At 45.0% G+C, this 21,825-nt stretch overlaps 1 protein-coding gene across 1 annotated transcript; it reads left to right on the forward strand.

Moving 5' to 3' along the window:
- The first annotated feature begins 837 nt into the window (after nucleotides 1–837).
- LOC123017224 (cytohesin 1 interacting protein) lies at nucleotides 838–17,052 on the forward strand. Its single transcript, XM_044418426.1, has 8 exons — nucleotides 838–1,046; nucleotides 4,114–4,163; nucleotides 5,384–5,438; nucleotides 7,341–7,443; nucleotides 7,561–7,654; nucleotides 9,419–9,488; nucleotides 13,730–13,796; nucleotides 14,944–17,052. Exons 1-8 carry the CDS (start codon nucleotides 876–878, stop codon nucleotides 15,408–15,410), a joined length of 1,077 nt encoding a protein of 358 aa, XP_044274361.1. The 5' UTR covers nucleotides 838–875; the 3' UTR covers nucleotides 15,411–17,052.
- Nucleotides 17,053–21,825: the final 4,773 nt, after the last annotated feature.

Below are 21,825 nucleotides of genomic sequence, written 5' to 3' on the forward strand. Positions count from 1 at the left end.
CTTCAAGAATTTTTGCTCACGTGTTTAACACAGACCAGGCACATGCAGATTCTTATTTGAGATTCTCACCTGAAGAACAGATCATGCTTATTCTTGGTTTAAGGATAAGAAAATCAAAGAGCAAAATCCTGTGCGTGATTAGACTGGAAAAAGGCCTACACCAAGGCTGGCTGAGGGCTTTTCCCCACAAACTTGCATGGAACTATGCTGCAAAAGAATACAGTTGAGACAGCATGGCTAGTATGCTTTAGATGTGCGGGGTCATCAAGCTGTGGAAGCTATAGATGAGATCCACCTTATTTTTACTCTCAGCCCTGGCCCAGTCAGGGAGCAGCTTGGGCCTCTCTGGAAATAGCCAGACCTAAGAAGGCCCCTCCTGACTGGAAGAATCACTGCTTTACAAGCAAGCAGTGGGCTTTTTTTTAATCTATTCATTTTTTATGTTAATCTTCCCCTTATGTAGAAAATAGTAGGGTTTTTTTAAAGCTAAATAAGCGCTGTAAAAACAACAAACTCATCACATCCAGGGTCATTTTAAGCCAGAAGCTGTTTGTCACAAATGATCAAGAAATATTAAAACTGCACAATCAGAGTTATTTCTGCTTGCCTCAAAGGAGGCAGGGTGGAGGGGTAAACAGATCACTTTAATTGTCCAAGTCTTGTAAGCTTAACAGAAACATTGAGTAACTTTGAGTGAACTGTGAGAAAAGATTTATGTAACCCGTACCTAACCACAAGTCACATGGGCTTCCCCCCCTCCTTTGTGTGTGTAGATAATTTTGCTCACAGCGAAGGTTATGGTTTTAGCTTGCTTCCTCAGCAGTGCAGAACCTTAAGCAATGCTAGTCCATAAATGACTTCAAGCTGAATGCAAGATGTCCTTAAAGAGACTCATTCAGCAAAGCCGTAATGGCAACGGTGTGGGCTATTGTATGAACTCAACTTACAGCCCCTGGTTGGAACCAGTCAGTAGCCCGCCTCTGGACAACAGGAGGACCCAGGAATTCACAAACTCAATGGACTCATTAACGAAGGACTACAAGCAGGTATGTTTTTTCACTTTAGGACTTGGTAGGACTTTTCTTGCAAAATGCGCTTCCTATTTCTAATGTCACACTTGGTGAATATGTTTCCTTTATTTCCATGGTCTGACCAACAAGAAATAATTGGTGTGGAGGTTTTTGTGGGCAAGATGGATAAGAGCTCGGTTTCCATGTGGTGTTGATTTCAGGAGTTCCCTTTTAGTTCTTGCACGTGTTGACAGCTGCCTGAAGTGCAGGAATTTAGCATGTGACTTTTTCCCACCATTTACCTCCCCATCTGGGAAAACAGTCCATATTGAATCCAGGTCTGTCAGGGCTTCTGATTAGGGCACCTTTTAAGGGCACTGCCTGGCATAGGACCAGCTTTTCCATTAAGCAGAGAAAAGCAGTTGCCTCAGGCAGTGGAATTTCACTGTCATGAAGGGGCAGCAAATATCTTACCTGCTAATTTGGTCTTGATCATCCTTCATTCTCAAAGGAGAGAAATGGTGGGATTCTGCCTCAAGCAATCTGGCCACCTTCAGGCAGTCTGTGCACAGCTGTGGGGCTGCTGTTTGCGATCCCACGCCTGGCAGCAACATCCCTGGCCCTGGCACAAGCCAGCACGAGAGGACCAGGCATGGCTTATCCTGGTGTTTGCTGGCACTCTGGTGAGGTCTTTCAAAGGAGATGCTCTCACGGCTGCTGTGCCCAAGACCAATTCACCGTTCGAGCCCCTCCAAAAGGATGCACTGCTGCTGCTTGCTACTAGCTGGCTGTGCCATACTTGGGCTTGCTCTGCATTTCCCAACAAGCTAAGAAGGGTAATATTTGTAATCAAGGGAAGGTTTTGCTTTCTGCTTCAGGGGGTCCAGATTTGTTGCCTGAGCGGTCAGTAATTAGCTTGAAGTAATTTAACTTCAAGCTATGTGTTTGACTGAACTTTTGATTTCTCAGAGAGATGCCTTCTTGCAATGGTAGTAAAAAGCAGGTTAACACTGATCAGCTCTTCACATGGACATGGAGTGAAAGGTGGAGAGAAATGTGTGTGTGTGTGTGTGTGTGTGTGTGTGTGTGTGTGTGTGTGTGTGTGTCTGCTGGGAGAGGGAAAAAGTGTCGATTTGTATGAGGCATCTATTCTATGTTTGTAATTCCTGTTTTTTATGACTTCTCTGGATAATGTCACAATCCACTAATTTTACTTGTTTTTAAGAGCACTTTCCCTTTTTTAATGAGTTGGCAAACTGGGGTATTGTTTCTGAAAGTAAAAGGTATTTTCCTACTTGTGCAGTTGTTACATTCTACTTTATTACCAAGAGGTGCTACATAGAGGTAATGGAGGTGAAGAGCAAGAAAGGGAAAACTATAGAGCTGGGATCTCATTCTGTGACAAAACATAACATAGATATTGTATTTTATGGTATTGTATGGAAAAGCTCAACCAGAGGGACCAGGTGGCAAAGAATCAGCAGTGGGAGCTGAGATAAGATTGTTCACTAACTGTGTGATGTAGGTAACACGACTAGAGTGTATATTAGCAGGGATTTCTGCAGTGTCAGGTTGCAAGACTTGGGTTTAGAAAAGGGTTGTATGCCTTCCTGGGCATTTAGACATAAGGTTTCAAAAACTGGATAGATTTTTGCAGCCACTAATCAATAACTTACATACTATACTGTGGAAACATCCATGTAGTAAAATAGTTATGATGGCAGATATCATGGAGCACTTAAATACATAGGTTGTGTCTAGTGGGTTGGATCTAAGTCACACTATTGAAATCATAGGTTAATTGGGGTAAATGCAGGATTCATAGCAGTAGTGCCAGTAAGACTGTAGAATCTCCAAGTTCACGCTAACAAATTCTCTGCTAACCACCATACAAATGATTGGAAAGAGATGTTCTCTGCTCAGTTCAATTGCATGATTTATGGATATTATGATGCCATGAGCATTTTGTCCCAGGAGCAGGGAAATACCACAGTATAATAAAATGGGAAGGATATCATCACATAGATCATGCATGCAGTAAAGCAGAATATGGCATTCTTCTTCAGCAACAGTCAATATAAATTCTTAGAGGATGAGAAAGACAGTTGCTTATAATACATTTATATAGCCGGCATTATCTATGTCCACATTTAGAAGAAAGCACTGCCAAAATCATATGTTCTGCTAGATGTGTCCTCCGTGAATTCACCTGTCAATGGTGACTAGACAATCATGATAGCTACCCAAGGCAGTGCATCGTTGACTATTAGTTGCTCGGAAACCACAGTTATTATTGCCATGTCCTGCTTGTGGTTACTATTTTCCAGAGACATTTGGTTGGCCTAGAAAACAGATTCTGAATGAGACAGACCCTTGCTCTGAGAAAGCAGGGTTCTTCCTATGTTCTTCTGTTATTAAGTTGGAAAAAATCAAGATGGGATGCTGATCTTCTCCTCTGTGTCCTGCCTTTGAACATCCAAGGGCACCTGGGCTGTCCTTCACTCTGCCAAAGGGATGCAAGACTATAAATCCCTTATATGATCCCTCAAAGAAAGTCTGCTGTCAAAGGCGGCTTTGTGGGGTGGCCCCTTTGGCTTAGAGCCCAGGATCTTTCATATGGAGCCCTACATTTCTGGGAGGCCAAGTAGCCACCATGCTGCAGTCCATGGGAACTTGCTGAAATGGAGGCACGGGGGACCTGATGGTCTCTGTAGCATTTGCCTTTGCTGGCATTTGCCTACATGTACTTTGCCTCCTGCTAACCGCCAACCCTCCCTCTGCCTTTCTGTCTTTTGTTTTTCTAGAGATCAAATGCCCCTTTCCTGTTCATACATCCTTTTCGTACAAATGGGGGTGCCCTTAGGAGATGGGGGTCACACACAGACTTCAGGGAAGACAGAAATCAGCAGATGCAAATTTGCGTGCTGTTTTTCCTGTGGATCTGAGCCCTGGTTCTTTTTGGCACTGCCTCTGCTGCTGGTCTTGTTAGCACCTGCACAGCTTCATATCAAAGCTTTCCTTTAATGCATTATGCAATTATGTTCTATGGAACATGGCGACTTTCTAATGTGTCCCATTGCCTTCTTTTAATGTTTGTTCCTAGCTTGCTTTAAGAAGAATGAGTTCCTTGGGTGATTCTTCTGGCCCACAAAGGTAATAAAACATCACTTGCTCTCTCTTAGTACTAGCTTATTATACTGATATTTAGTCTGCGAGAATTGTGCATGGAGACAGACTGCCCATAGTGAATGATGGAGATGCATGTGCGAAGCAGATAACCGCAGTGAGATCTGTGGGCTGGAGAGCAGTGGAAGTACTGAGCTGTTCATGAGGATAACCCATTCTTGACTCCAGCAGCTAAAGCGGCAAATGCTATTTGCAATGGAATGGGATTGGAGAAATTACGCTGGCAATGGAGCTGGGCTTTAGAGAAATGCAGTGTGTGCCAGACCATCACTTGGCCAGGATCTCATCAATTTCCCTGTCATACCAACTCGAAGATGCATTGCTCTGATTCACATTTGTTTAAGCCAGGAATCTGGGGACAAGCTGAGCATGTGATGGCCTGTAGTGGGCATACTTGTCATTTCCATTTTAATTAACAACTCAAGCATGCCCTGTTCCTGTGTTGTTTAACACATAAACGGCCCATGGCTTCCGGGTTCACATGTGAAAGAACAACTGAGAAACGGGGGATTCTTGGGTTGTTCATGAAAATCAGAAATGAGTGTGCTGCTTTTTCACTGCACTCATCCCTCCAGTTCCTGGGTGAATCAACTCAAGAATTGTCACTGTGACAAGCAAACTAGGCCAGTCATTGGATCCAGAGGTGCCATATGGTTGACAGAAGGTTTCTGTCAGTGGAAGTGGGAGAGGGGTGATTCCCCTACACCTGCAGCTCCCCGTACATCCCTAAAATGTATTCCAGAGAGCTCTGGAAGCCTTCAGAGATGATTTTGGATGATCCAGAGGACTGCAGGGAGGTGCCAGATAGAGAAAGCCTCATTGCACTAGCAAACATTCACTAGTGCGATGTTAATTCCAGGTCAGAGCACTGAGGAACTGGCCTGCCACTCTACATGTGTGGTTCAGCTCACACAACCAAACAGAGCTGCTGAATAGGTGGTCTGAATGGATTTGTGCAGGTATCACACGCCACCCAGTCCACCTTCTTCCCAAGTCACTTCAGTTGTGTGGCTTTTTCTGTAAACCCAGGTACATATTCTTTGGGGCAGGGCAGAACCTCTGATTTAAGAATTCTCGGCGCCCTTGCCATGTATTTCTGCCTTTAGCACAGTTAACCTAAATAATTCTTAAAGAAGTTCCACCTGTTCAATGGGTTCTTATTATTATCATTATGTATTTTGATGCAGAAAATCACTTACCATCCTCAAAGAAGATAATGAAACATTTGGATTTGAGATTCAGGTGAGGCCTTTCACATCGAGCCCTCAGGGGCGTGGCTGTGGACCCATCTGAACATGAGAACCATCTAACCGTGGGAAAACTCGAGGGTGGCGGAGGCACTGGGGTGCTAACTGAGAACAGGCGGCAGGAGGGAAACGCTGAGCTTCCTTCCCCAGTGTGGTGGTCCTGATGCCCCACTTCTCCTCTGGGCTGTCTATCTCACTTCCTCTCTCTCTCTCTCTCTCTCTCACACACACACACACACACACACACACACACACACACACACTTGTGCAGATTTTCTCCAGGCCACTAATGCAGAGTCTGCATTTCACAACACCTTGGCCATGTGTTTCCATATGGTCCTGGGGGAAAAAGGACCACAGGCAATCTTCCTGTGGGATTTTTAGGGGCATGAAGAGAGCTCTTGAAGAATGAATCCAGGACTCTTTGCCTTCCTCTTTGCCTTTACTCCCAGCCCTGCCCTGCTGCCCCCTCTTTCTGGCTCTCTGACACAGTGGATAAAATTATTGCTCCTTTTGTGGAGCAGTAGAAGCAACCTCCACCTAATCATGCTTGACCTGCAACCATAATTTCCTGAAGAAGGACAGCCTTGTTTTTGGGTAGGGAACATGTTTGTTCCTGTAATTTCCCTTTTATCTTATATATTCATATACATACATATATGAGGATGTGCGTATGCATGCACAGATAAAGAAAGAGGAACTGTTCGGTAAGGCCGTCTGCGGGGGCAGAGGTGGGTGGGGTACACAGTGTGGTGTGTGCATAAAGCAGGCTCACGTGCCCAGGAGAGGAGGGTGCAAATTAGCACATTGTCCAAGAAAGAGGCAATGCATTGCTCGTGCAGAACAAAGGGCATGGGCTGGTAGAACATGTGCACATCTATAGATGCACAGGTGGAAATTTAGGAATAATTAGTATGATTTAAATAGAAATAGAATGGTAGGGTTGGAAGGGGCCACTCAGGCCCCTGGATCCAACCCCCTGCTCTTGCAGGGCTCCAAGTTAAAGCATTCCCAACAAATGGCTGTCCAGCTGCCTCCAGCACATCTCCAGCGGGGGAGCGCTGAGGCTGCAGCTGCCGTGGCCTTGCCAGCACTGCCAGGGAGTCTGTCCACCTCCTGGCATTTGTGAGACAGGCTCCCCTGATCTCTGCCATATGCTGCACCCAATTACTGGGCAGCGGAAAGGAGAGGAGACAAAGGCGCCTCTGCGGAGGAGGAGGTGACAGCTCTGCCGCTTGCTCCAGGGGAGGCCTCTTGAGCAGACAGCAAGGGCTGGTCCCCATGCTCAGGGAGGCAGCATGGAATAGCGACGGCACCCTCCCTTGTGCTCAGAACGGGCCCCCTCAAGGAGCAGGCAGGGAAGATGCTCTGAAGTGGCCCAGGGATGAGGTCGGAGAAGCATATGACAGCCGCCCCCACGTGCTGCTTGGGCACTTCCGGGGCAGCTTCCAGCATGACTGCCTGGTTAGTTGCTTGGCAAGAGCAGCAAGAGGATTTTGACATGATGGGTCACGTTGGCCCGTTTGGGCAATATGGAAAGCTCTTGTGGGCCAAACCCTCCGACACTTGGTTTGTTCTGATCAGGGTGCCAACTGGCTTCACGTGGCTTGACAGACAACCAACAATAATAGGCAACAGTTGCTTGCCATGGCACATGAAGCCGGCCTGCCTTTCCCTTTCATCAGGTGCTTTTCGGCATTCTCCCATTTTGTCTACCTGTTCAATTAGACCCCTAATTTCCCACCTTATGATTCTTTTTGCTGGACAGCCCTTCAAATAGAGCGCTGTCTTCTTTCTGCTCTTCAGCTAGAGGACTATGGGGCACGTGGAGCGCTGTGAGTTGGGGCATCAGCCTGCAAGGCTGCTATTAACAACACTGTCTTTCTGACACTTACAGATACTTCCGTTTCAGCGTCAAAATAACAACTCCTTTGAAATGTACAGTTACGTCTGCAAAGTGAAAGAAGGAAGCCCTGCCTTTCTTTCTGGACTAAAGAGCGGTAATGAGTATTTCCTCATCCTAGCCTTCCCCTCGCTTCACTTTGCTGCTTTTTGAGGACACGGGGACAGTGATGAATGTAGGAAGCCTAATTTCTTTCATTTTGCCGTGGTCACAGGTTACATTCTAACCAGTATCAATGGAGTGAGCACAGAGAGCCTCTGCCACAAAAAAATGGCGGACTTGATCAGCGCATCAGGAAATCTTCTAAGGTAATCACGAAACCTGATGCCTGTGTGTTCAGGCCCTGACAGCCAGAAGAAGAGGAAAGGGTTTGTTTGCTCTTTGCAGCAGTGCTGGGGTTGTTATTGCTGCTCTTGCTGTATCGATTTTTCGCCTGCTGAGGTAGGAATGAAGTTATTTTTTCTAGTGAGAAATGCTACTGCTAATAAGAGCAAACACACTGCTATATGAAGGCAGAGAGATGGCTAGGAAATGTGCAGTCTCCAGGGATGGATCAATGAGAGGGAAAAGCGCCCACGGACAACTCGCGTGCCCGGCCAGGAGTGCCTCGCCTCCCCCACTGTGCCAGTGCCACCCTTGCAGCTGCAGCATGGAGCCGAAGGGGAGAGGCACCCCATGTTCCCCCTTTCCTGGCAGGATCGGGTTCCCACCGCCTGTCTGTGGGGAGGCTCATCCAGCAGGCTCTGGTCTCAGAACATCCGAACATTTGCCACTTAACACGAGAGTCCCTGAAATACGACGCTCCATTAGGCAAGTGACAGGACTTTGTCTCACGGAGCACACTGTCGGCGCTCAGCACAGGCTAGCACAGGCCCCATGCCCAGGAGGAGCAGAACAGGCAGTCCCTTGCTTGGCCTCTTTCCGACCACAGGCCAGAAATGCCTCTTGACCACCCCCACTCTAAGCAGCGGTGCTCCATGGCATTTAGCCACCAACATTTGTCCACATTATTAACCGTTGTCCCTTACTGTCTTGGGCTAGAGAGGAAGCAGTGCTGAACAAATCTAACCCTTGGAGCCATCCGATACTCCTTTAGTTCCTTCTCCATATATTTCCAACTACAGTACCCAGCATTCCACATGATTGGCGGTGCAGGCTGGGGCTGATGGAAGTTGGAGGCCAAATCCTCTACACCAGGCTAGGGAAGGCTGCTTCAGCCTGTGATCTCAATGGCAATCCTGCCTCTGTGCCTGTCTCTGTTAAAAGTAAAACATTTACTTCGAATGCTGTGCATGTGTGCAATAAATCCAGGTGCTTCTATAAACCAGGGACAGCTAATTCCATCCTTGTTTCCTTGTGAGTTCTCCATGGTCAGGCACTTCGGGAGCCAGGGTGCTGGACTCAATGGATCTTGCACTTGATTCAGCATAGTCCCTTCTTACATAGTTATGTTGATCTTCTAAGGCAAGCAGCATAAACATATCATCATCATCACATCATCATCATGTTTGTTGCCTATGTTGCTCCCAGCACGAACCTGCCTGTACCCCGTGTTCCTCATTTAAGGTCTTCCTCCCAGTATCTTTTCTGAGGAAGGATTGGCATGTGAAAATAGGGGAGACCTCCTTTCTGGTGGTGGTCTCCGATTGTGGAACAAATAATCTGCACAGTGGTGGCAAAAAGAACAGACCTTTCCCTTTTCTTCAGCATTTGGCAGCACACAACAAGCTTTTAATCAGGTCCCAGATTTTTAAAATTGTCGATTGTTTACAATTGCTTCCATATACTTGCTTGTTCCATCTGTTTATGTATGTGTATGGCAGTGATTCCTGTAATAATATGGCATTTTATAGGATTTTAATCTTTGTAAACTGTCCAGAGAGCTTCAGCTATTGTGCAGTATAAAAAAGGCATGAATAAATGAATGAACAAAAGGGGAAAATGTGAGAGAGTCCCAGCAGAGCTTTTTTAAATTAGGGAAAACACATGCTTTATAAAGGCACGGTTGTGAATTGCTCGTATGCTTTTCTTTTTGTGATAGGAATGTTTCATTGTTGGTTTTCTGTTTACAGGTTGGTTGTTGTGAATGAAGCCTTGATTGTCAAAAGAATGGAACTGGAAACCAAGCTGAGATTTTTGAAGGTAATTCTTCTGCACAGATTGTGAAGAATGTACGAGTGCCACCTGATATTAGATAATTCAGCTGGTTGCCTTAGGTTACCAGGTATTTCATGATGGTGCATGATTGTGCTAATTTGCAAGGCTGGTGTAGAGTGTATGTAGAAATGAGCTGAAGAAACATATATTTGCTTCTTTCCTGCTTTTTCTGTCAAGGACCCAAACAGCTCACAATTTAAAACATAAAAGCATACACAAAATCAAATATTTCCTATGAGTATACAATAAAGATATTAAGATTAAATGTAACATTTAATGAAGTAAAATGCTATATAAACAACAGAAATCACAACGGCAATAGCATGAAAATAAGAAGGAAAGAACCAATTAGCTATTCTCCATAGAAAAGTAGATTCTGCTACCTAAATGATCCTGCTGCTGCTGGCAGTTTGCTGTGTCTTATTTAGCAATGGAACTTGATGTTCAGATGTTGACCAAAGAATGCAGGGAGGAACCCATGGAAGATTATGGTCCTTAGAGCACCCAAGTCCTAAGATCTTTAGGGCTTTAAAGTCAACCCTAGAGACTTGAACTGAACCTTGAAACAACAGGTAACGAAATGGTTGGGTGTGACTTGAAGGGCTTAAATTGCAAGGAAGGGGGCACGTGGCTGCTGTCAACCCATGCGTTCTTCCACGTGTTCCAGGAATGTTCCCTTTATTTTAAAACATTTCAACCCTGCTTTTTACAGAAGCCCTTTCAGTGGTTCCATGAAAGATCTCAGATGACATGTGATGCTTCTTAGTGCTTCCCTGCCCTTCCTCTGCCTTGCTGGCTACTGTGGCATAAAAAGAGGAAATACTTTACTCAGTGACTTCATTTCCCATGCGTTGTTTAGCTGAATATCGCTGGGGAAATCCAGGAAGGGACATGGGTGGTGTTAGCCACATCTTGCCCATAATCTGTGGTTAGTACATAAAACAGGAAATTGTAACTGGCTAATGTAACCGGCTATAGTCCATCAAGGATCCTTTGTGCCATCGATTTCCATGAGAAGATTTTCTAGAGCAGGATAGATATCCTGATGCCCTACAGATTTTTGAACTATTGTCAACAGAAGTCCGCATGGTCCATGGGTGGGAATCATGGGAACTGTAGTCCAAAACATAAGATGTAGGTTTACCTACCCTGTCCTAGACAGATACATTTCAGATGGATGTTGCGTCGACCAGTATTACCATAACTAGATTAGGGCAACTGGGAACTGGGATAGGACATGACTTGCAAAGTGTGTAACAGATTTTTAGTTACTAAAAGAATGGTGAAGTATTTCCATCCCCTTCCCTTCCTTCTCCGCTTAGCTTAGCTTCTAAGCTAATTCACTGTAATACAGCTTTCCCTAGCCTCTGACTTCCAGATGTTTTGGACTACAATTCCAAGCATTCTTGACTAGGGCAGGTCCAGCGTAGGCACAGTTGTTAGTAGACAGGCCCAGCAACATAAGGTCATATCACCAGAAGGCCTGTCCAGACATTGGTAGGATTTGATGCAGACCTTCCCTGGAGTCTGCCAGCGCAATTTTAAGCTCACAATGGCTAGAAAGTTAGCTTTAGTCAGAATAAAGACTGTATTCTGTGCTACATTCTACATTGGCAGGGTGGCCCCATGGAACGCACATGAGCTAGTTTGAGCAATATGGTCTGATCCAGCCCTACACATGAAACTATCGCCCATCCTCATCCATCCATGCAGGAAGAGTCAGTCTGAACGAGGCCTGCACAGTCAGTCCCCAGATAAAAATTTGGAAATTGACTGCACGGCCTTGACTCATGCATGTTATGATCTTATGTCCATGGGATGCATTCAGATAGGCCATACATTTGTAGATGGATACCTGCTTCCCATCTAGAGCTGCAGCAGACCTTTCAAGTACATTCTACCTGGCCCAAACCCAGAGTTTCAGGTCCATTGGGTTACGACAGAATTATTACACAGAAGCCTTCCTTGACCTGCTGATGCTTTGGACTTCAGATCCCCTCAGCTGCTCCCTGCATAGCCAATGGTCAGGAATGCTGGTAGTCCACCAAAATCTGGAAACAGCAGGATGGGAAAGATTGCTGTATGGCCATACAAAGGATTCCAACCCGGATAAATAGCCTTTAAAAACAGAGGGAGCTCTGTTTTACTGGAGCTTGGCAATAATTATCTCTGTTCCTAATATTTGGACCAACCTCTTCTATGAGCCTATTTCACCTCCTTGGGGCGTTTTTTTTCCTCCGTTGTCCAGTCTCTGACTTGTTTCCATAAGTGAAATTGTGATGGGAGCAGGATTAAAGGTTTCCTCAGGACAACGGGGCCTTCATCTTAGCCAGAGCCTTTAGTTGCTCCTGAAAGGCCCCATAAATCACCGCTGCAACAAGGCTGCCAGCTGAAGGCCCCTTCAGCTCCTGTGGCTGCCCTTGTCCGCCCTGCAGTGTTCCTCTTCCCTGGTATAAACTCTCTGGAGGAGCAGAGGGGAGTGTGGCGAGGCCACGTGTCTGGCTAAGCCACTTACGTAATGTGGAGGCCCCACCTGAGCTTGACCTCCAAATGACTCCGATTCCTGGAATGGCAGCGAGTGCTTTGATTAAAGCGGCTGAGTAGGCAAGGGACCCCTGCCATCCAGCCCAGAAAGAGCTAGGAATGAGGAGAGCCAGACCTTTCAGTGCTGTGATTAATGAGAACTCAGGGGCTGATTATGATGAAGTTTGGCAGCTAACTAGAGGAATGCCGTGTGGATTGCGGTGCTGTCAGTTATCCAAGCTTGGATAAACTGCCTGATGCGCATTCTCTGCTGGAAGGAAAGCTTTAGAAGGCATTGGAATTTAATTTGGAAGAAAGTATGGCTGCGATCTGAGATACGTCGGTGGATGTCCATGTGGCCAGCGCCACAAGGCAGGCTACTCAATGGTATCCCTAATGCTACCGGAGGCTGTAAAGCATTCTTGGTAGTGAAGGTTTCTTAGATCCCAGTGACTTGCACATACCTTTCCCCCCTAAAGATGCATCCAGCAGGCCAGTATGGAAAGCTGAAAGGCCAACTGCCCAAAAGTTCCATCAATACCTGCCTTATAAATATTATTTTTGTATGTGTTCTCTCAAAGAGTCCTACTATCCTAATCATGCTTTCAGAAGACACACAACCTCTGGAAGCATCAACAGTAAAATATAAAACAAAACTCAAAGATTAATCTTGGTATAGACTGCAGCACCAAGTATAACTCTGCCGTTGGCAGTATCCATGCTAGTGCTCCTGCTAACATAAATTATGTTGTGTTAGCATGAACAACCTCTGGCACAATGCCAGTAGTGTTGGCTGGCATGATGGCTGCATCTGGAAAACATGCACGTTATTTATTCTAGCACAGCTTAATTTATGCTAGCAGTAGTGTCACATTGGATACTGCCCATTGTGCTTAAGTGTGTGCTGATACTAAGTTTGTGGGGGTTTTGTTGAATATTTGGCGACAATCATGTGCTGATCTGGACATATACTGTCCCCCTCCCCCCCGCACGCATACTATTCACTTGAGGTTCAACGGACCACAATGCCTTGTCAGTGAAATCCTCAACTTTCATAAAAGGAAATCACAATGGAAAAGAAGATAGAATGCCAACATTTTACTGATGTCTGAGAGCCATATTCCACTGTCAACAGTGACAAAAATACTATTGATTTAAATGGGTGCTAAATTGCACCAATATAGTTTTCGCTGATTATGGAGAAAGTGCCTTAATAGCAACAAAAATGTTATTTTTAATATTACTGTGGAAATATTAATGGCATTGAAGAACAAAACAAACCTTGAAACACAATGGACCCCAATGCAGAATAGTCTGTGGTACAATTTAGTCTTAATTATACTCAACCCAAGGATGCAAGCCTATGCATTTTTAAGACAGAAAATGCTGGGAGTTGTAGGACTTTTTCTATATGAACTACTTAGAATTCTACACTAAGTGTATAATCATACAGGTTTAAATCTAATGCTTATCTACTGTTCCACCAGTGGGGCTTCTCTTTGCTCTCCTCCAGGCTACAGAGTCCAACGGACCCTCTGAGCATATGGAGGAGGGGAAGGGAAATTCATTCTTTGTGCGGGGGGGGGGGGGTTCCATTCTGCTGCCCAAGGGACAGAATTGACTCAGAGTATGAGTCTTTTAAAGCTAATATTATATCCCAGACTGAATTAAGAGTGACACAGATCACTGTTGGCCTTTTACAGAAAACTCTGCAGGAAAAGTTGGTAGAGTTTCAGTCACTGTGCTTCCGAGAACAACGCCTTGCAAATGGTAAGTCTGAATGACCTGTTATAAGGAATTAAAACAAAAAAGCTTTCCCAGTTTTCTCTACAGAAATGATGCAAGCTCAGTCAATGTGCAGAGCTGAGCAGTTTCAGTTTTGATTTGCCTTTCTTATCCTTGCGAATGAAAGCTTTCGGGGTGGTTGTGTTGAAGAATACTGACCATATGCCTCCACCTTCTAGCCCATAATTAAAACATTTGCATATATACAACCAGCTTTGGTAAAGGCTGCTGTTTTTAAGAAGTTTTATTATTCAAAATGAAGTTTTTTTCACTCTGCTATTCTAATGTACTCTTATTTGTGTTTTATTGATTTTTTAAAATTGTATTTATGCTTGCTTTCCTTTTAAATTTCATTGTAAGTCACTTTGCAGCAAAGATTTATGAAGGATGGTTTACAGAGACCTTAAATAAATGCATCAGTCCGTTTTTCACCCACCTGTATCAACTTTCCTGGTTGATCTGGAAAACGATTTTTCCAGGACCTGCAGAGTAAACTGCTCCAATCAGTGCCCTGGTCTCAGACCTAAAGCAAAACGGTGCTTTTGATTTATGTGAAATTTGCTTAGCTTTTTTCTCTTTCCCTTGTCAATATGCAAATACTCAGTCAGATACAGTCTGAGTGAGAAGGGAAAAGAAACTTTGTGGGTAGAGGGGAGAGGCATGCATGGCCAGCACCTGCAAATGGAAAGAGTTGCAACGATGTAGATTAAGATGAGAGATGATGATGGGCCCAACATCAGTTCGATCACTTCATGGCTGTGTAGGAAATTCTCCCCCAGCTCTCCCCAGAGGTAGGTTGACACTTGCACCGTACCAGCTCAGTATTATTGTTTCCCTTACTATAGATAGGAGGCCAAGAGAGTGGCCACCGAGGGAGGCCACAGTAGAAGCAGGCATGAGCTGGAAACTTCACTTTGTCTACTGTGCTGTAGCAGCTGCCCCGTTTGCACAAGGCGTGGCCTTGCAGAACATGGAAGTGAAACAGCCCCTTCTGCCCCTGCCCCACAGCTTACAAACTTCTCCCAATCTTCAAATGCTATTTTATGAAAATCAAGGGTGTTACCTTAATCCTGCTTGTGCAAACTGAGGTTTCTGAGGATGTGACCCTTGTACCCTTCTACCTCTTTTTTAGGGGAAGTAGAGTCGCCATTGGATTCCATCGGATCAGATTCTTCTAATTTATTTGGAGATTATGTTGGGTCAGAATCGGCCATGACCAATAAAGCCCGATTTTCTAGTGAAAGCAGCTGCTTAAGCCGCCTGAGCTCAATGACTGTGGACAGTGAGGACAGCTTCTACCAAGCCTGTGTTTTCGAAGATGCTGCTCGTGGGACCTTCAGTCGGCAGTCAAGCACGGAGGACGACTGCTTCCTCCCAAGAGACTCTGATGTTGCTCACATGAAGACCAAACTGAGAAGACACAGAAGCTTCAGGATGGCCAGCAGTGGATCCATGTCCCCCTCCTCGGATGGAGGCAAAGTCCCAAACATCTTTGGGACACTTCCACGGAAAAACAGAAGTGGTAGCATTCGGAAAAGACTGTTGAATTTCATCCCTGGCCTTCACCTAGCAGTAGAAGAGGAAGAAAATTATTTCTGACCACAGGAAAGGGTTGAGATTTTGGGCAGCAACTGGCAATTCTGCAACCATGTAGTGCTCACCCTTCCGGTTGTAATTCAAGGAAACCAGGGGAGATGGACAATTCAGACTGAGAGACAGGGTTTTCTTGACATGGCCCGTTCTGCCTGAAATAGACTTCAACCATGACAGATGTACAGATTTTTTTAAATTATTATTTTCCAGGAGAAGGACACTCTAACAACATTAGGGCTAACAACATTAAGTCAATGTGGCCTGACATGAAGAGTATACAGTACAGGCAGTCTCCAAGTTACGAACTTCTGAGTTACAAACAACCCATACTTGTGAACGAGCTGTCATAAAGCCTATCAACAATTTCCTGCAGTAATTTTTTTAAAAAATTATCACCATAGAGAGGGAAAGGAAGAGAAAGGGGAAAGAGGGAGGCCTCCAAAGCATGCCTTCCTGCCCCAACCATCTGGAGAGGGAAATCATTCTAGCTTTTCCTTGCTGCAAAGAGGAGGCACTGGTGAATTGAGCAGTGAGGGGACTAGAAATACTTGCAGTTTTTCCACCTTCAACCCCTGTGAATGTGGAGAGCTGACTATATGTAATTTGACTTAAGTACAAGTTCAACTTAGAGACACATTTCCCCAAGTTCTACTTAAAGACAAATTTCCATTTTCTCAGGAATGGATCTTGTTCGTTACCTGTGGACTACCTGTAACAGTTAGGAACAAATATTCCATGGTGGTATTTCTTCCCCAAGTATTTAGATGCTAATAAGAAAATTAGACACATCCTTCTTCTGGATTAGCAAAAGAAAGGCCCAGTCAATTCACTTGGTGTTACCACCACATTTCCTTCATGCATGTATTAAGGGGTCATGATTGTCCATCATTGTCATTATATCCTTTTATGATTGCCTGGAAGAACCATACAGTCAGGCAGAGGGAGTCAGCCACATGAGCTGGCAGGCGTCCAGAGCTTAACAAGATGAAGTGTTTTACTAGAAAGTTTCTCTCTCTTTCTCTTTTTAAATATATTTGAAATACTATTCTACCTTTACCTTTGAGTAGCAGGCTTCAAGAACTGAAAAATTCACATCTGAATTTCAGAAAACAATTCAAGAGTTACCACCAACTTGTACTTATTGGGTGCTACTCATCAGAAATTAAAAACAAGAACATGAAATCTTTAATATGCTAAAAAATTTAAGTACTACATTTCAATATCCAAATGGAAAAATCCGAATTCCTGAAATTTGGCTTTCTGCACATATGGTTAGAAAATGCTTGTGTAGGCCCAGGGCTGTGCTAGGAAGTCTGGACTCTCTAAAGCAGGGGCGTCAAACTCTTTCAGCGCAAGAACCCAGTTCCATATCAGGGAGGCTGTTGGGGCCAAATTCCAGTGTGGCTGAGACCTCATGTAGAAAGGGTGGAGCTAAAATTTAGGCTTAGCCCAAGGAGATGCAGTTTGGCATTGTGGAATGGAGGGAAGCAGGGAACGTGCATAAGCTGGGAAACCACCAAAGGACTGCCGGGCAGGGGAGCAGGGCCAGAGGTGACATGGACACCTGGTGAACCTGGGAAGGATCCCCTGCTGTAGAGGAAGGATGGGGCACATGTGTAGCAGGCAAATAAATTAATTTGTTTTAGTATATTTATTATTTTATTTGACACAAAGTCTTTATTTCCATGCAGTTCAAGGAAAGAAAGATCACATGCCATCACCAGTTTCTGCATTAGTGATTATATACAGCAATTCCATTTTTGGTTTTCAGTACATGGAGATAAATCAATGAATTCTTGTTAACTTGAATGGGAGTATGGGTGCAATCTCAAACACACCGATCAGGAAGCACATTCATTTGGATTTGGGGCATAGGGAGATGCTTTCCAAAGGAAATAAATTAAAAGGGTATTTGCATCCATTAGGAGTGAGAGGACAGTATCTTGTGGCTGCAGTGGAGGAGATGGGTCCCGGAACATTAGCATATTTGCATTATTGCCTCCGTAGCACCTGTGATTTCGACCCTCGCCCTGCTGCTGCCAGGTCCTCTCCACTTCTTTCTATCCCATGGTCCTCAGGCAGAATGAATTACAAGCAAGGCCAGCCCTACCGCTGGGTGGACTGAAGCAGCCTCTTCAAGTGGCAGATGCTGGTGCTGGGGGAGGGAATGGTGGCAAAGTGTTGGAGGACCAAGCCATGTGTGCCTGACTGTGCCTGAGCTAGTCTGCTTCCTGCAGGGTCCTCTTGCTGGCACTGAAGTAACAGCCCACCACCAATCTACTCAACCTTGGTATATAAAGGTGGAGGAGTTGTGTCTTTCTTTGTTAGCTGGGGAAAAGCCTTCTTTCTAATGGTCCTGATGGGGAAGTGATTCAATTTCCCCCCCCCCCCCCCCATGAATTAGAGGAGTGCCTACTAGAAGCCACCTCCCATGGCAAGGTCTGCAATCATGTGATGCAGCAACCTTGCAGAAGCTAAAGCGGTCTGGATGTGGTCTGGATGAGCAATTGCATGGAACCTCGTATCCAGCACCTGCTTTAAATCTACATCAAGCAGTCAAGCATCTCTTTTTACAATTGTACACTAATTCAGGTGCAAGGGCTCCTGATCTGGCTTTTTAAAAGCCTCCCTGCTCCCCAAACAGTTTCCATAAATAGAACATTAGCACCAAAAAAAAAATCTCTTTGGTTCTCATCCTTTTTACTTCTGGGAAGGAGGAAGCTGAGAGAATAAATGAATGCAGGCACAAGGTGCAGGTGCTTCTTCACATATCTGGGTACCAAACCATTTAGGACTTTGAAAATCAGTATTCAAATTGGATGTGGATGCAATCCATGCAGCCAGCTGTTTTAACTCTAGCAAGACATTATCAGAATGTAAATCTTTTTAAAAGATCTCCTAGCTTGAATGGATGCTCCATGAATGAGGATGGCCACCTGAGCCTTGCTCCATTGAACAAGGTAGATCCAAACTAGACATGACAGATGGCAGGGGTGTTAAACTACAGGGACTCTTGACTCCTGTGGTCTTTATAGTGCCCTTCAGGTTTGCTGTGTAACATTTACATGAAGCTGCTAGAAGAGGTTCGATATTACCAGTAGGCTGAAGATACCCAGCTATGTCTCTTTCTAAAGCCAAAGCAGATGTTCTTATCTAAGCTGGTAAGAACCTGGATGAAGGTAATTGAAACTTAATCCAGGCAGGACAGAGGTGTTTCTGGTTAGCTGAAAGGCGGATGAGCGAATAGGAATTTAGCTATGAAGATTCAGGTTTATCACTGGAAGTCCTCCCATGTTAGACCCTAAACCTGGATGTCCACGTTTTGGTGGTATCCAGGAGTGCATTTGCACAGCTGATGCTAGTCCACCTGGTACTGCTCCTGTTGCTAGAACTGCCTGATCTGAGCATGGTCTTGCATGCCTTAGTTGCATCCTGTTAGGACTATGGCAGTGCGTTGCCTTTGAAAAGTGTTCAGAAACTTCAGCTGTCCAGAAAATTGTGCCCAAATTGTTCACCTGATGAGGGAGTCTGTGACAACAGCTTCATTGGTTCTTGGTCCATTTCTGGGCACAACTGGAAGGGGTTATGGAAGATGAAGCCCTGTATAGCTAGGGAGCAGGCTGTTCAAAGGAGCACTCTCTCCTGCACGGGCTGCCCAAGCTTTGAGAACCCCAGGAAAAGCCCTTCTCAGTGGGCCGTTCCAGGCTTGGAGGCTCCCAGCGAAGGGAGGCCAGCTTAGCTCCATCTTCACTCTCCTTCCTTTGGCTAATATACTGATGATAATCTAAACTTATGTATTGCTGAAGTAATTTAATTAGGTCCCCCTTTTCAATTATATTGTTAATTTCATGTTTATTTTTATTGAGATGCATTTCTATTTGATATTTAATGTTTTATTCATAACTTGGTGCTCTTGCATTAGAATTTATCGGTAGCTTCCATGAGCAGTGATGTTAGTAGAAAGCAGGGCATACTTGTTACAGATACACACATTGCATTAAAACCACCCCTGAAACAACCTTTAGCCTCATGACAAAAACGTGCAGGTATCTGTTTGTTCCTTCCCACAGGGCAAATAAGGTTAGGGGAAAGGGTTATTTTCATCAGGAAAATGTCCTGCCTCACTCCAAGTGGCTTTCCTGAGGATACTGGTGGGCTTCAAGTGTGACACAGCCCTGTAGTTGGAACAGAGTTAGTAATGTCACCATGGGCAGCAGTTACTAATACATATAAATAAATTACTAATTGCTGCAAGTACACAGACCTAGCATGTTAGGGCAACCATAACCCACTGGGTGCCTTCCAAAAGTTTTGGATTGCAGCCAGCAGGGCCAAAGGCCCAGAAAACTGGCAGCTGTAAGCTTTGGTGGGAAACTGCATTTTGTATTCTCGGTTTCTTTACAGCTGCAGGTTGAATATAGAAGTGGAGAGAGGATGTGGTTTCCTGTCGTGCCACCATGCAAACATCAGCTGTTGCCACAGTAACAGGGCCTTATAATAATGAGCAGTGCTGGCGTAGGGACTGTTAATTGTCAGTCGCTCTGCCTGGGCAAAGGTCCTCTGGCCCCGAAACAGCTCTGGGCAGTTCTACCACTCCCCATCTCAAGAACAATGTTGGCGAGTAAGATCACGTGGGCCTGACTGGGTGTAAACGCCTGTTTATAGCTCTTCCATTTGTTTGAGCTTTATCAGGCCGGTCTTTCCCCTCCCTACCTTTTCCCTCCACTCGCCTTCCTTGGTATATCGTGTCTTTTAGGTCACAGGACCATCTCTTCTTTTCTCTTATATAAGCCACATGAGCACGGCAGGGTGTATTGAAGTCTCATGCTTGTTAGTCATATTGGGAGACATTTTTTGCAAGAAAAGCAGAATTTTAATATAGTGCAGGATTAAATAAACAGCTAAAATCTAATACGTTGCAAACCAGTTCTACGCATTGTGTACTCAGAAGTTCAGTGGGCTTCACTCCTAGGAGATGGGTCTAAGATTGCTGCTGAAAGAACATACAAATTATGTTATATAACCAGTGTATGGTCTGGTATCCTCCAGATGTTTTGGACTACAGATCCCAGCACCCCTAAGCATTGTCCATTCTGGGTCTGATGGGGGATGAAATCTAAAACATCTGGAGGGCACCAGTTTAGGCGAGGCTGCAGGAACTAAAACCCTTTCCCCACTTTTGTAGGTTAGAGTAGGTAATGAATTTTCTTTAAGAAACTAAAAGAAGAATAAAATGTAAAAGGAAAATAAGATCTTCCCGAGGGTCAGTAAAGGCATTGGTTTCAGACAACTCAATAGCCTACACCCGAGGGTTGAAGAGGGTTGTTTGTTGAACTGTGGGCTGTTGAAATGTGGGTTATTATGCTAAAAATCCATGCTAAGCAACTCATAGTTCATAACACAACAAGCCATGGGTTCTCTTGTGATTGACAAGTGATAGCTTATTAGTGCCACTGGGTTCAGATAACACAACAGCCAAGATTTCAAGGACAACCCTTGGTTCTAACCACAAATCACCCTGAACCCATCCTGAACCCCTGAGTGTACACTTACCACCTGCTCAACAACTCATCATGCAGTCTGAACTCAGCAATTGTTTCTTCACTGCTTTGAAGGCTGAATCAAGATACTTTGCTATCTGCGGCAAAAGACTAAGTGCACCCACACAGAAAAGCCGACTGGGCTGGCAACTGACTCTTACTTTAGCAGTGACAATGAGAAGGCAGCCTTTGCCACATCTGGCTGGCTTTGGGCTTCCAGGTTAGGCCCCGTGACACACATGCCTGGAACACAATTATTATCTGGACTGTACAGCTGCCCATGTTCTGCAATGCAGTTCCCAGTTCAAAAAAAGTGAACAGATTGTGCATTTCAGGGGAAACCTGTCCAAAATGCATGTTTTATGTGGAAATGTGTGCAGTTTAAACCCAACTTTTCATGCCTTTTAAAAAGAAAAACCATAGCATTAGCTGTTTTACAGCAGGAGTGCAGAACTTCCAGGCTGGGGCCAAATGTGGCCCACCCAGCATTCCACTCTGGCCTTCCGGTGCCTCAGGCAGCCGTGCCCCAGTGCCGTGCGCCCCTCGCCACCATTTGGCGGTTCACCGGCTTCTGTGCAGTCTCTCCCTTTCCCAAGCATTACCTAAGGTTCAGTTACTGGCACTAAGTGCCTGCAGTTAAAGCAGGGGGTATTTTTGGTCCCCCTCCTTTTGCCTGGAATGCAACACCCAGTAAGTTTTCCAGTATGGACTCAGGCTAGAAGAGGTATGATACCCTCTTTTGCACCAAACTAGAGGCAAGTCCAACAACACTGGATTCTAGCACATATTATGGTGCAGCTTGTACACTGAGCTATTCACAGCTTTCTGATGTAGTTGTAAGAGAAACAGGAAGAGGTGTCAAGCTTGCATGGGAGGATGCT

Source organism: Varanus komodoensis, unplaced genomic scaffold (genome assembly GCF_004798865.1).
Source record: "Varanus komodoensis strain SLA01 unplaced genomic scaffold, ASM479886v1 scaffold9, whole genome shotgun sequence".
Classification (NCBI taxonomy): Eukaryota; Metazoa; Chordata; class Lepidosauria; order Squamata; family Varanidae; genus Varanus; species Varanus komodoensis.

Bases quoted from the DNA above. Each gene is read 5' to 3' on its own strand.
- LOC123017224 (XM_044418426.1), top strand. From the start codon at position 876: ATGTCCTTAAAGAGACTCATTCAGCAAAGCCGTAATGGCAACGGTGTG. The intron at 5,439-7,340 runs GTGAGGCCTTTC...TGACACTTACAG, and splicing joins CATTTGGATTTGAGATTCAG to ATACTTCCGTTTCAGCGTCA. The intron at 9,489-13,729 runs GTAATTCTTCTG...GGCCTTTTACAG, and splicing joins CCAAGCTGAGATTTTTGAAG to AAAACTCTGCAGGAAAAGTT.